Below are 14,891 nucleotides of genomic sequence, written 5' to 3' on the forward strand. Positions count from 1 at the left end.
TTTTTGTTGTTTTGTTTAATACCGTCGAGTATACATGTAGAAAAACCCAACCTCACACCCGACAAAAAGTTGATTAAATAAAAACAAAAAGACACCGAATGAGAAAAAAATAAAGACAACATGGTATCTACCGGAGAAGCGGCGAGAGAGAGGCAGACGTTCCATGCCACGTATATATCGTCCACACAAAGGACTGTTTTACAGAAAATGAGTGGAAAACTGGGAAAATTCATTTTCCTAAGGGGATATATCGTTACATCAAAATGTAAAGTGGAAATGTGTGTTAACTTTCTCCGCGACTCACGGAAACGTAGTGAAAGCATAAATAAAATCTGTCAAGTGAATGTTGAATTGCTCGGCTTTCTCCCCAAACCACGCGCCTCTCTACGAAAATATATCACTACGGAAAATTAGCAAAATGTCTCCGTAAAAACACAAAATTCTTAACTACCAAAAACTTCGTTGCTTATTTAATGTGGAAATTTTTTTGCCTCGTCTTCTTCTGTGTACACATTTAAGTTACGACAACGATGCCAATGAACCGCAGACCACACCACGACTGACTTTCGCAGCATTAATTTTACCACAACGAATCCAACATGACGTTTTCGGCTTATTAATACAAATCCAGCAGCTTTTCCAGTCCACATACAAAATCCATATATATTTTTCTGTACCAACATTTTAAAATTTTTTTGCTGTTATCGTTATAAGAAACGAATCGTCAGTTGGCCTTTTATCCTAAGCTTGAAATTCCCGACATCGTTGTTGATACTTTGTAATGATTTTTTTTCTCTTTTTTTTGTTGTTGTTTTGTTTTGCGTTTTATTTGGTATTTTTTTTCATTCGTTTCATCTATTTCACGGTTTCAGTACACAAATCAAATGCTTTTAAAAACTAAAGAGACCGCTTTTCTCATTCTTTGAAAAAAATTGCAGTCAGCGAGCAACAAAAACCACAAAAAACCCTTTGTAAAGTTTTTCTGCAGCGTTTTTCAACAAAATATAATGATTATTGGTCGAATTTTCGCCAGAAAAATGCAGCTATTATGGATAAATAATTTCCAACTCGAAGGGATGGTTCATAGAGCATGAAGTGTGTGCCTTAACAGCAACCCCATCGACCTTTTAAAAGAGTTGCTTAAATACTTTCTGCTCGTGTAATACATACCTTTAAAATAACAATTCGCAGGAAAAAAACACCAACGAGGTGAATTTATTTTTGCAGCATCGACCATGCAACTTTACTTCCCCACACTGACAAATTAACGAGATAATTTTAATGTAGGTAAACTAAAACTTCATCAACTTAGATACTGACACGAAAACATACACAACGTCAAGTACATACGAGTACAAACCGGCAAATTTAATTACCTAGTTTTATCCGACAGCAGGTCCAGGATATTTGGCAATTAGAATACAATGAAGAATGAAATTTCAACTCCATAGTGAGCTGCTGTGCCATCGCATACAATGAATCCACAAACAATGAACCAATTCTACCTACTGAGCTACCGTTTGCAGCATTTCCAACACGGAAACATTCCGTACGGAAGTTTGGACCTATCTAGGACTTGTTCCGATAATAATTATAGCATTTAGTCGAAACTTCCATTTTCGAACCGTCTGTGTGTGTACTGTTCACTTCGCCATGATGATGTAGGTAGGTTTAAACAAAGGTATAGGTAACCGAAAGAGTAAAAAAAAAAAACAGCTATTTATGGGGGTTCTATTTTGACCACATGTCAAACGTATGTCAAAATTAGTATTTTTCTTCGAAGTCTGCTTTTACAATATAAAGGTATTGTTTACTGGGGACCATACATATGCTTATTTTTTCAGATATCGATTTAACAAAATAAATAAATAAGTAGGTATATTTTTAGACAAACTTTATGAAAATTTTTTTCAACTTTTCACCAACGTTTAACTTACACCTCTACCTCTGGCCATCTTGAGATTGGAAATGTATAGATAAGTATACCTACTCGAAGAAAAGCTCAAAAACAAATTTTAGCTTTCTTCTTTTCAATCCATATGTGTGAGAAAATATACCCTACGTTAAAAATATCGCGTAAATCAGCGAAAAAATGAACCAGTCTGAACCGATATCGTGAATTTACACTTTTATAAATTACTTTTTAAAATGTGTTTTATTCAAACGAAAGTTGTACAAAGATTTTCGTGTATAATCCTTTCTGAAGCAAAAAAAAAAAAAAAAACGTTACATATGACAAGGCCCGAAATGTGAAGCAGCTGCATTTGACAACTACTATATAAGCCTTTTTCATTTCCCTGTTTTTTTTTTCCAAAAAATTTCGATTTCCTTAAACGTATCTAAATGATACAGTGAAAATAAAAGTGGAAAAAATTAGAATGACGAAATGTAGGAGTAACTTTTATGGCATTAAAATTGGTAAAGTTTTTTCTTGCTAAGGGATATTTTTAGGATCTGGAAACATATTTTCGGAGTAAGTATCCAACATGCGAGTAACAGCTTAAATCTTTTCTTTTTTTTTCTTTTTTTCTTTTTTATTCTTTTTTGTAAGAACTAGGTAAGTAAGTACCTACATTTATAAAGTGGTTTGAGAAATGCGAAATACGCATTTTTTTAGTGCGTAAAATTTCAGAAAATGATGACATTTTACGAAACTTTGATTTTTAGCGATCATTTAAATTTAAGAAATAATTATTCTATTCCACTATCGTTGAGTAAATTTTATTCAAGAGTGCAAATCTTTAAATGACAACCTATAAAACTCCAACCATAAGTAATTTCTTTGAAATAAAGAAAAAAAAGAAAGAAAAGTTCTACCTTGTTTCTATACATTTATTAAAATCAAGTGTACCTAATATTTGGTAAACGATCAAATTGTTTTTTCAAACTTTTTCCACAGGGTGTCTGAGAAATGAATGATCAGCAAGCTAAAAATCTAGATTCAATTGAAAATTTGTTCATCTTGAAAATTGAATGTCAACAACGATTACTAACTACTAAACACTAAGCTTAGTGGTCTTGGCATATATTCTGAGTTGAAAATGAATAAAGATCTCCTCTAAACATTTAAAATAATAAAAATGAGCTAACTACGAAAACTGCATTCAATGGATCCAAAACTAGGTACCTATACCTACGATTTACCAATATCTAGTTAAATTCAGTAAACCATTGAATCCACTTTTTAGATGTTTTCGGCCCTTTTCACTTTTCTGAAAGCTGGAGGGTAATTTTTTACCCAAATAGGTATGCGTATAGGTAATTTAAAAATTAAAAAAAAATGAAATCGTATCAAAAATCAGCAATTTTTAAAATTTTGAAGCAGCAGATCTCAATCTCTACACCTAATATGGTTTAACGTTTGAAATTTTTGGTACCTTACGTTCGTTTAAAACCATTTTTTCATCTTTCAGATCTCCACATTCTCAGTTCTAAAAGCAATATTCAAAAACGATTCATTCAAAAAAATACAAATTTAAAGAAAACAAAGTTTAAATTAATTTTTGACCAATGAAGTGAACCATAGATAGGTACAATTCAGAAAATGACCGAGAAAATAAATAGAATATCAACAATTTGATTTACTGGAAAAACTTTTTGCCCGAAACCAAAATTCTGGAAGTTATCAAACCCTCAAGTTGGTGAATTCATAACTTGTTGGAATTTTGTCCATCGATTTTGGGCACTAATAACACATTAAATTACACTTCTTGTCATAGTCAATCACTTTCCTAGACACCCTGTATACCACATGCAGATATTTTCCACAATTTTTGCTGCCTTATTCATTTACTCTTAACTCTTCACTTCTTCAAGAATCATTCGACGAATCCTTACCTAATTTTCTAACTAGCATTTTGTTTTTAAAAAAATCCAAGGGAAAGGGACAGGGCGAGAAAAACGCTGGGAAGAGTGAGGGAATATTCCAATTGGAGAAATATTCACAAAAATCAACTTAAAGAAAAATCCAAGCATGCTTCTTCAAAATTCTGCGCCCACTTTCAAATTTTACGCAAACCATGTTAAAAATATGCTAATATATTTGCATAACCAGTTTGCCGTAAATACAGTGAAATTCTCATGAGCATGAGTACTGTTGTTCCGCGCCAATTTGAACGAAATTGAATTCCCAATATCGCAATTTTTACCACTTCGCGATTTTTTGCTTTTTCAAACTTTGAAGGCTTATCCCTCAGAATTGGTTAAATTTAGAGCAAATCTGGTGGTAGGACTTTAAAAATATAAAATGAAATACCTATTTAATATCTGCAATTAAACTTGAAAATCTCAAAATTGAAGTTTTAAAGTGAAAGTTGAGTTTTTCATAATCAATGGGTACAAAAGTTGAAAGCCACAATTTGAAAATTAAAGAAAAAATAAATAAAACGAAGTACCTATCTTTCATCCTCTCTTTTTGGAAGATTCATTTATTCAAAAAGGGATTTCAGTATCCCTCTGTCGCACAAGAACACTCAATTTACGTTAAAACTCAACAAAACTTCAAAATTAAAATTACATTATCAATCGATACTGATTTGAAAGCACTAATTTCAAATAATGAACTATTTTTTCCATTCAATCCTTCCGAATTCTCAACAAAGTCCTTAAACATGGTCAATACATCAAACATTTTTAAAAAGTTCGATTTCTCGTTTATTAAGCTCGCCAAGGGCATTGAGTTTAAATATGTAATTCATCAAATTTTTAAATAATGAGACTTTTTAGTGTTCCTTCAGATAAATTGACTCACATCGGCGACTTAGCGTACCTATTTATCAGTTTCTTTTTGGGTAAAAAAAAACGTCACCGTTTGACATTCTGTACATGACCATTCGAGTTTCCAAAAAACAGAACGAAACAAACCTCATTTAAAAAAACTTCATTTTACTTACTGTAGAGTGTGGGTATATGTCTTTAATTCAAATTTCAAAATAATATACGTATCAATCGGATTTTTTTTTCAAAAATGCTTTCCCTTTCCAAAAGCTAGATTTTGAAAACGGAAAAATTTGCAAAAATTGTTTTCGATTGATAACATCGGTATTAGTAAAATAATCGAGTGTACAAGCATATTTTCCAATACTCCGCATTCCTCACAACAACGTAAAAAACAGTAAACACCCCTCTCTCATCCCCTCTTCTTTAAAATTCGGTCACAAAGAGTTGAAAAAAACCTGAAACGACAGACTATAAACGCTGTTTAGGGGACGTGTGCCTGTGGTATTTATAATGTGGCGATTTTTTTTCGCTCGCAAAGAACCTCGAACGCGATATCGCCGGGTACGTCGTCTTAGCCGAATTACCGAACCGATATTGAAGTAAATTGGTATTTGATAACATAGTTGCCTGTTCGACGGTACGCATCGCGTTTTGAATACAAATTGCAAGACATATTGCTATTGGTGGAAACTGGAAAGACTTTCTATGGCGATGGTGGTTTTATCTGGTATTTCTATCTTTATGTTATATATTAAAAATAAACAGGCGACGTCATTTGAAATTTAATCTTTGTTTTGGATGAGCATCTGTTTGCCAATTGTAGATATAAACGTGCTGAAGGCAGCGTAGAGGAGAGTCTACGAAAAAGGTATAACGGAATTAGAGGCGAATCGTATGTACGCGATACGACGGTTTTTCTATATTCTGTTCTGTGGAAAAGATTACTCAGTGCGATAGGAATGAGTATATACGCGTCGTATCATCGTTTTGGAAATGATTCGGAGTATATGGGCTTTTGACATTTGCCATTACGTTAGCTCGATGGGAAAATTCCAATTGGATGATGGTAATTTTAAAATAATATCAGTTCTTCGGATGTCCACTCGAGAAAAGCAATTCGCGCTGGAAAAAATTCATTCGTAGCTTATCACCGTGAAATGTTCTCACCTGTCAACATCTCTCGAATGACATTTAACGTAATGCTCGATCGAAATAGTGGCTATAGGTAAGGTACATTACATAGCATCGACACGAGAACAAAACAACGAGAAAAAAAGGTACGGCAGAAAGAGAAAAAAAAAACTGCCAACGAAATTTTTCGCAGACCTTTTACTCGTGCAATGGTCTCGATAACACGTATCACGTCCATAAGTGAAACGGACAAAGGGTAAATTTGAATTTTCTCGCATGTCGAAGTTCAACACCAAACACGAGCGTTCGGCTAGGTGAAAAAAAGTAAAGAAAAATGAATGACGTCGATACACGCCGTGAAAATTTAGTCGGAAAATGTATGGCTAGAATTGCATTTACTCGTACGAAAATTGAAATTAGTTCAGAAAGGCAACGGAGTCGTATTAATCAACGCCTTTTGAAGAAGGGAAAAAATAGCTGAATAACAAGTTTAAAGGTTGTGTTATCAGACAACATATACGAAACACGAAATCGACAAACAAACGACCTTTATTTTCCTTGTTCAAAGCTTTATGAAGTTGATTTAGCTGTTTTTTTTCTTTTTCTTTCCCACTGTTGGCGTAGATTTACAAATGGTGAACAATTGATGATGTATTGCTTTGTAAAAGCTGCTTGATCATGATATATTCTCGACAATGAGTAATTTTTCTTCATAATAGACGTTATTAAATAACATGTCATTTGGATGATAGAATCACTGCGCCGTATTCTCCTCCACCTCGCCTTCGGTACACGCAACCGCGAGCCCGCAGATACCTATAAACATTTAGCCGATTACGGAGAAGGCCTCCGAACATATCTTTAAACATTTGGTCAGAAACGAGGCAAAAATTAAATATTCATATCGCCGCAGCCGATAAATCACACCGTGTAAAACGCTCGTATCCTCACTTTTATAGGTAGGTACCTTACCTATATATAGCAACAATAGTAACCAGATAAAAATATATTTTTAATTAAATTTTCAAACACGTATACGCGATTTACACGCCTCTTTGGTAGGTATAGTGTACTCGTAAATATTGAAAATTCAAAAGAATACAACAACAATAACCATCATTCCATAAATCTGCATTCGCTACTGGATTTTCCCAATGTTTCTTGTTCCTTTATACCATTGCCAGTGCTGATACTGCCAAACAAACATTCAGCCAAGAAGATTTTTCATAAAAACAAACAAAAAATTTTCATCCTCAGTGCAATCATAAAGAATGAAACATTTCCCGTTGTATTTTTTACCCTTTACAGAAAGAGAAGGCGGGAGAAAAAAAACAGCCCAAAAAGAAACGATGAACAAGGTGGGAATAATACTTTTTATATAAATTGAGAAATCGCTCATTTCCGTTTTGTTTTCATTTCAATGTTTCTATCTTTGGAAAAGATGTATTTTTGATAAGAAAAACGAAAGGATAATGGAGTTTTTCGTTCATCGTACGACAATAACTTCATTAAGTTTTGTTTACGTTAAAATCAGTGGTTCGTAAAACCGTGCAGGAAATTATTTATATCCGAATATGGGGCGTCAAAGAAAAACGTGGGAACGTGCGGTAAGTTTCGAAATTGTTTGTTTTCGCTTTCACGAACCGCTTAAGTCGAACGTGGCACCAATTAAGAAGTGGTTTATTTTACGGTGCGATGAAACGATTGACGATTTGTTGAGATTAACCGATTTTTCATAATGTGTTAGCGAAAGAAAATATATTATGGAGGGGACGTTGAAAGAGAATTAGCAGGGTGGAAAAATAAACAAAAATTAACAATGCTGTTTTCGATTTTTTCACAGCCAAATGGCGAATTTTCTCATTTTTAATTTACGAAATTTCATTCCCAATATTTTCAATTAAATGAGACAATTTTTAAAATTTTTCTTCAAAAAGTATCGCTTTAGGTAATAGCATTTTATTCCTTAAATTTTAAGCGCATGATCACAATGGGACCAGAGAAAAAAATTATGTGAGAAATACTCAAGTTCCTACTTAATTCAAGAAAAATCAACTAATTTAATATCTAATAACTTCAGTTAGGTACAATGCCTCAAACGCCTCAAAACGTAATATTTTTCATCTCTAGAGGGGGAGGGGAGATCCGGAATTTTAAGACTTTAAAACGACTGAAAATTTTGAAAAATAGAAAGAAATGAGAGAAGGCATCACGGGCTGTGATTTAAAAAAAATCAGGTAAGTATACTTTAAGGTATAATAACAAAAGTGTGCATTTTTTTACGCTCAAAAGTTGATGGAATACGCTTAAAGGTCAAAAATTTAATCATTTCCGGAATACTAACCTTGATAGAACCTCCCTCAGTATGGGAGGGGGAAGGGGTCTCACAAGAGTAGGAAAAATAATGGAAAATTTGTTGGATAAAAACCTTTGATTTCTCTTTCTGAATTTCTCTGAACTAAATAACCTCCACTCCCCCAAAAAATGACCAGGGCCTCAAGCAATGGTTCCACTTTTACTGAAAATAGGGTTAAATTTAGAAGGCTTTTGACCAGAAATAAAATATTTAAGTACAGACTTAATTTTTTATTCCTTTTTTTTTTCATGTGGGAGGGTTTTTAAAAAAAATTTTGTCCCCTTTCCACTGGTTTTGAAGACTGGCCAATGTTTTGTATTAATTTTTGTTTCAAATTCAATTTAAAAATTGGATGCTAAAAGAAATTTTGATGAACGCGGTTTTTTGCTCCCTTTCCAACATTGTTTTGAGGTCTGGCAAATGGTTTGTTATTAATTTTTGCCTCAAATTCAATTTAAAAATTCAAAAATCATCAAGAATGACTCATTTTTTGAAGTTTCAAAACTTGGAATCCTTTTTCTGTGAAGTCCTTGGCAAGAATTTGAACAACAAAATACAAATAAAAACTCATATGATAGCTCGCAAATCATTTTCACTTCTCTAATTGAAAAATTGAGGGTGTTGTAGAATTTTTAAGCTCTTTAAAACAGGTCAAAAATTGGGCCAATGGATGAAAACAATCAAATTGCTAAATATCACTCCAGTAAATAATATGATACTTAACTCAATAAAAGTGTATTTTAGGGGCCCAATTTTTCGAAAAATTGATATGTTTTCGTGTGGAGAGGGTTTTTAGAGCAACTAACATTCTTTGGAGAACCAATGACAATTTTTTCATTTTAAAAGATAGATTATTTAAAAGAAATTCAGCACAGAAATGGGAAATTGTTAGAAAGATTTTAGCTGATTTGAGCCAACTTTAGAAGGCTCAAAACTGAAGGACCAAAATAGCTGTAGGGGCTAGGCTGGAGGAGTTTTTTTTTGAAAAGGGGGTTTGTTTGGGAAAATGTTGACACAGAAATGGGAATTTTTTAGTAGAATTTCATTTTTTCATTTTTTAAAAAACGTATACATAGGAAGCATCCCGATTCTGAAGGCTAAAATTTTCTTGGAATATTTTTCCCATAAAAACAATATCTTAGAAAGAAGGATAGAAAAAATTCGCGAAAAATTTCACAAGTACACGTAAATTTACAAAAAAGAGCCATTCTGGGGACCATAACAAGATCGACGATGCAATTGTTCATCATCCGTTTGAGGTTCGAGAATTGAAAATTATGATTTCAGTGTCTTTCTCTACGTACGTTGTTCAAAATTTTAATTTTTTTTTTCAAGAAAATATTGATCTGGAAGGCCCAAAACACCCCAAAAAATGACAAAACATACGTTTTAAATTTTCTCGAGTATGTTTCGTCGACTTTTGAGCTTGAAAAAATATATTTTATGTTGTACTTTGAATGTAATTATTTTTTTTTAATTGCAGCTTGAGCTCGTCTTCAAATAGGGTAGGTATGCAGACTTTTTTTGAAAAAAAAAAAAATTCACATGCGCCTGGGAACTGTTTTCTTTTTCTTTTTTGCAAAAGTTTCAATATTTTTGAATAATTTTCTCCAGAGACAAAAAATACTGGATTTTGGCCATAAATTCCCCTTTTTACTCACATTGAGGTGAGGGAATCGACTCGTTTGTTTTGAGATGGTTTCACATAAAAACTAACATTTTGGGTGAGTTTCGGCCAATTTCGTGAGAACGTGAATCTTATCACATCACTTTTTACAGACTCATTGAGGCCAAATCGACCGAAACAATCCATATTCATAGGTGCTGAATTCCATTTTAGCCATTTCTCGTGTCGATTTTCTCCAAACTAGAAAATTGGAAAATCTGCTGGAGCCTAAATTAATTTTTTGAAAATTAATGAATTAGTTAATTCTAATAAATAAATAAATTAATAATAAATTGTAAATTTATTAAAGAATTAAATTCTTTATTTAAAGAAAAAAAAATAATTTATGTTTGAATTATGAGTTCTATTGAGCTTATATCTCATGTTCTACTCTGCACTTGGCAATTTTTTCTCAAATAAAAAAAAAACTCTTTGTGACCTATTTACACAGCAGTGTTCTTTAGGTCTCTGTATTGCTCCACAGAAAAGAAAACACCGATAAGTAGTTATCAACATTATTTCACTTTTTGATACCAGTCGCCAGAGGTCAGAGCCTCTAAAAACTTGAACTCCATAACCCCAGAAAAACTCCAAATTCACCCTCTTTTATATATTTTTTTCTACTGTATCTTCTCTGAACTCTATATTTTTGTACAGAAAATGAGAACTTTTGTCTAAAAGTTTCGAAAAATACTGATAAGTTTAATTTCTACGAGACTTAAATACCAACATGGCCTGGCTTCGATTCAAAAATCAAAGCCTATAGCGTAACTACGATGTAAATTTCCGCATTGGCAACAAACGCAACCAACACTAAGGATTACTCGAGAGAAAAATATATTGTAAAATGTTATCAATAGTGTTGATATCGATATGGCACATTAGTTTTCGAAAACGTAAGTAATTTTTTATCGAAGAAATATTAATTTCGAAAACGATTGCTCTCGTTTTTATTCGCAAACGTACGAGTACGTATACAAATATGCCTCAAATGATGCGTTCATTGTTATAGTATTTTCCAGGTTTTTTTTTTCAACGAAATAAAAGGATCATCGAGGAAAGTGTTGTTTATAAAATAACATTTTAACGCGAGCATGACGTGATGTTGAAACTCGATTGTTTTACGTACCTATCTACGTCTATAAGAAAATGTCACCGGAGAGAAAGAGAAACAATATCACATCTTCGTGTTACATAAAATTTGTTTTCGTATCTCTCATCATTCGTAACAAAGATATCTGATTGAAATATTACGTATACCTATAAGTATACCTAGGTATCTACTATCTAATATTAATATTTGAATATTCACGAACGAGTAATATTTACCTGCTGCAATAGGAGGAAGAATACCGCGAGTAAAGTGAACTTTGCTCCCATTTGTGTTCGTCTTCAGCAGTATTCACGATCATTCGGAATAAGAATGAATAACTGCGTTTCCATCGAACAAGAGCGTTTCTGTAAAATACAAATTTTATCAAATTAATTCACGCAACGTGTTGTTTAAATTGAACGGCAAAAATACGCTTTTCTTAATCACAACCCGTTAAGAAATTCCTTTTTCTTTACCATGCGGTACGAATAAAGAGATTTTGCAAAAAGGAAAAAAAGGAGAGAAAAAACCTCAACTCGTACCTATACCTACCTGCGTTCTTCACTATTTATCTGCGCTGTTAAACGTACAAGTTGCTTAAGAAAAAAAAACTGTAAAAAGCTGATAAAAAAGAAGTAAAAAAAAAAACTTTTGCGGGCTCCCCTGTAAATGTCCTAATACATTTAAATTGTTCCAACGTAGCTTTTTCAAATAAAGACTACGACAGAGCTTTTGGGGCTTTTTTTCTCCACTTTTCTCTCTCACTTTACTCGCGCTGTTTCCGTGACTCGAATGTTTATGAAACATTTTAGCATACAAAGCAATTACATTATACTGTTTACACTGTTTGTCTCCTACAGATACGTGTTTGTCCTTCGAGCTTCGACTATATTTCAGTGTCTTTGGAAATCACGGCGTGTTTTATGTATTTCCAAGTGTGCAAGAGCGAGAACGAGAGGGACAGAAATAGTGCAGTGAAATTGTGTGGCGCAAGCCGAAAACGCGTCGATACTCCAGGCGAATATGTGTGTATTAAAATATAGTCCACGGACTGTTAACATGATTCTAGCGTGTGCGTTTGCCTTCGTCATTTTAACAAGGCGAGAGAAAAAATTCCCACCAATGGAAGAAAATTTTATAAATACGTGATATTTTAAGAGTCGAGTACTCGTCGTCGGGTACGCGTTCGTGCAAAAGAAAACGACATTTTTCGCGAAATTTTCTACGCTATAGCGATAATTTTACTAGGAAATTCAATAAAAATTGCCAATGTTCCGCGTCGCGTCGTGTCGTTCGAGCTCGAGAGATGCTGAAAATACGTAGCAAAGTAACCGGTATATACGATGCGATGCGATGTCTCGTATCGACGTTATATTTTAATATTTTTTATGCAAAAAAATAACCACCAAACTTTGACACTTGTTCCAATTAGGTAATTTATCTACGGGATTTTTTTCTCTCCTCGGGCCATGGTTGGAAGAGGATGAAGGGAAGAGGAAGACGCTTGTCTTTGTTTCGTGAAACAACAACACGATCCAAACTTAATAACTCGTTAAGCGAATTACATTTTTTGGTAATAGGGTAAATGAGTAAAAGTTGCACGACTTTGGTAGCTTAATTTTGTTTCAAAAGTCGACCAAATTTTCAAATTAAAACGAAACTTCAAATTGAACAAGAATACATAGCGTGTAAGAGACCATATCTCTAGCCATAGTGAAACAAATCCGAACAAGAGTTTTCAGTTTACTCGAATCGTCGACCCCCTCTTTTTACTTCGCTCTACCAGTCTAATGAAATTCCACTGGCGTATTATAAACGACCCATATAGTATAAGGTCTTCATTTTAAAGTGGACGACTGGAAACTAGAAGAAAATCGAATTCTTCGGTTGGACAAATATCGTTAGCATGTATCCTTAGAGTGTGATAACGTTGAGAAAAATTATACCCCAGCGAGTAATTCCGCAGTACGATTGATTTCTTTTAAAAGGCGGAGTCTTCGGTACAAATCAAACATACTCTAACATACTTTTCCACCCAAAACAGATGCTAATGATTGTACCAACGTAATCCTTTCTTGGTAGGTACTTGGTGTCGAGATATATTGCCTCGGGTGTAATTCACCTAGATTTTTGATCGTCGTTTACCACACAATCTCAGAAGAGTTTTATGTCGTAGAAAAACGTTGTCGCGTTGTTTTTCTGCTTAAAGAGAGTACATACGTGTACGGTGTACTTTTAGACATGCACTAGAAGCATACTGTGATTTTTTTCACATTACGAGAGAAGTCGAGGTATCACAAGCAGCAGTAAAATTTTTGCACTGGAAAAAGTAACTTTGGTAACCAGAAAAGCTCGAAAAAAGTCCAAAAAAGTGACAAAAAAATAAAAAATTTTAATATAAAGAAAAATTACCAAAAAAAGCAGAACATCTGGTTTTTGATTTTAAAAAAGGTGAAATAATTTCGCAACTTTTTGGCAATTTCTCAAAAAAAGCAATTTTTGGCAAAAAGCAAGACTTTGGCAATCTTAGCAGAAAGCAGTACCTTTTGGGAATCATTTGAAAAAAAGTAATAGGTACTTTTCAGACATTTTTTGCAAAAAAACAAGACATTTGGGATATTTTTGGGTAAAAAAATACTTTTTAGCAATTTGGCAAAAAAGTGAGAATTTTTGTAAAGGAGTAAGAGCAACGGCGCAATACCAAGTAAGCTATGGCAATTTTAGAAAAAATAGGACCTTTAGTAATTAGAAGCCAGAAAATGATACCTATTTTTTCGCAATTTCTGTCAAAAAAGCAAGACTTGGACAGTTTTTGGAAAAATGTGAGACTTTTTGGATTTTTCTCCAAACAGTTTTCTGTTTTGATGGAAAGCAAAATTGTGTGTAATTTTTAAAAAAGAGAGAATTTTTGAGAATTTTTAGCAGAATGCAAAATGTTGACAATTTTAGCAAAAGGAAAGTCTTTTTGGCAATTTCTGGCCAAAAACTAGAATTTTGGATAATTGATAAAAAAAGGGAGACTATCCGGAATTTTGGGGGAAAAATGTATTTTACTAGAACGCGAGTTCTTCTCGATTTTTTGCAAAAACCAGGGGTTTTTAATTATTTTGGCAAGAAGCAAAAAATCTGCTCTTTTGATAGAAAGCAAAGTTTTGTGTAATTTTTTAAAAAGCGAGAATTTTCAAAAATTATTAGCAGAACGCAAGATTTTGACAATTTTAGCAAAAGAAAAGGCTCTTTGGCAATTTCTGGCAAAAAACTATAATTTTGGATGCTAATTGATCAAACTATAAGAGACTTCGGAATATAAAAAAAAAAATGTATTTTTTTAGAAGGCGAGTTTTTTTTGTTTTTTTTTGTAGAAAAAACTAATTAAAAAATTTGGTGTTTTGATAAGCATTAAGTTTTGTGTAGTTTTTAAAAAGCGAGATTTTTCAACATTTTTTAACAGAACGCAAAATGTTGACAATTTATAGCAAAAGGAAAGGCTTTTTGGCGTTTTCTGGCACAAAACTATAATTTTGGATAATTTCAAATACAAACACCCCCCCCCCTTCATTTAAAAAAGGGAGACTTTTTGGAATTTTTGACCAAAAAAAATGTAAGAGTTTTTCTCGATTTTTGCAAAAAACAGGACTTTTGGACTATTTTAGCAACAAGCAAGACTTTGTAGGAATTATTGGTAAAAAGATAGACTTTTTTGCAATTTTGGTCAAGAAAGCGATAATTTGGGACCATTTTGAATAAAAAGAGGGGTGGGGTATTTTAGGACTTTCTGCGAAAATCGACAATCATTAGTAATATTCCTAAACAGCGAACACTTCTCGAAGTTTTTGAAAAATATTATTATGACTGCATATTTCAGAAAAAAGTAAAATGTTTAGTTAGATAATTAGAGATCAAAAAAAGATACTTATTTTTTTGCA

The 14,891-nt window shown here is 33.0% G+C and overlaps 1 protein-coding gene across 3 annotated transcripts in view; it reads right to left on the reverse strand.

Moving 5' to 3' along the window:
- nolo (no long nerve cord) overlaps positions 1-14,891 on the reverse strand; it is a 136,439-nt gene that overhangs the window by 61,061 nt on the left and 60,487 nt on the right. For all 3 annotated transcript variants that reach the window (XM_065351579.1, XM_065351576.1, XM_065351577.1), the window contains exon 2: positions 11,202-11,330. In XM_065351579.1, the coding sequence (XP_065207651.1) occupies positions 11,202-11,252 (51 nt within the window). In that variant the 5' untranslated portion in view covers positions 11,253-11,330. The remainder of the gene's footprint in view (positions 1-11,201; positions 11,331-14,891) is intronic.

This window comes from Planococcus citri, chromosome 2 (assembly GCF_950023065.1).
Source record: "Planococcus citri chromosome 2, ihPlaCitr1.1, whole genome shotgun sequence".
Lineage (NCBI taxonomy): Eukaryota > Metazoa > Arthropoda > Insecta > Hemiptera > Pseudococcidae > Planococcus > Planococcus citri.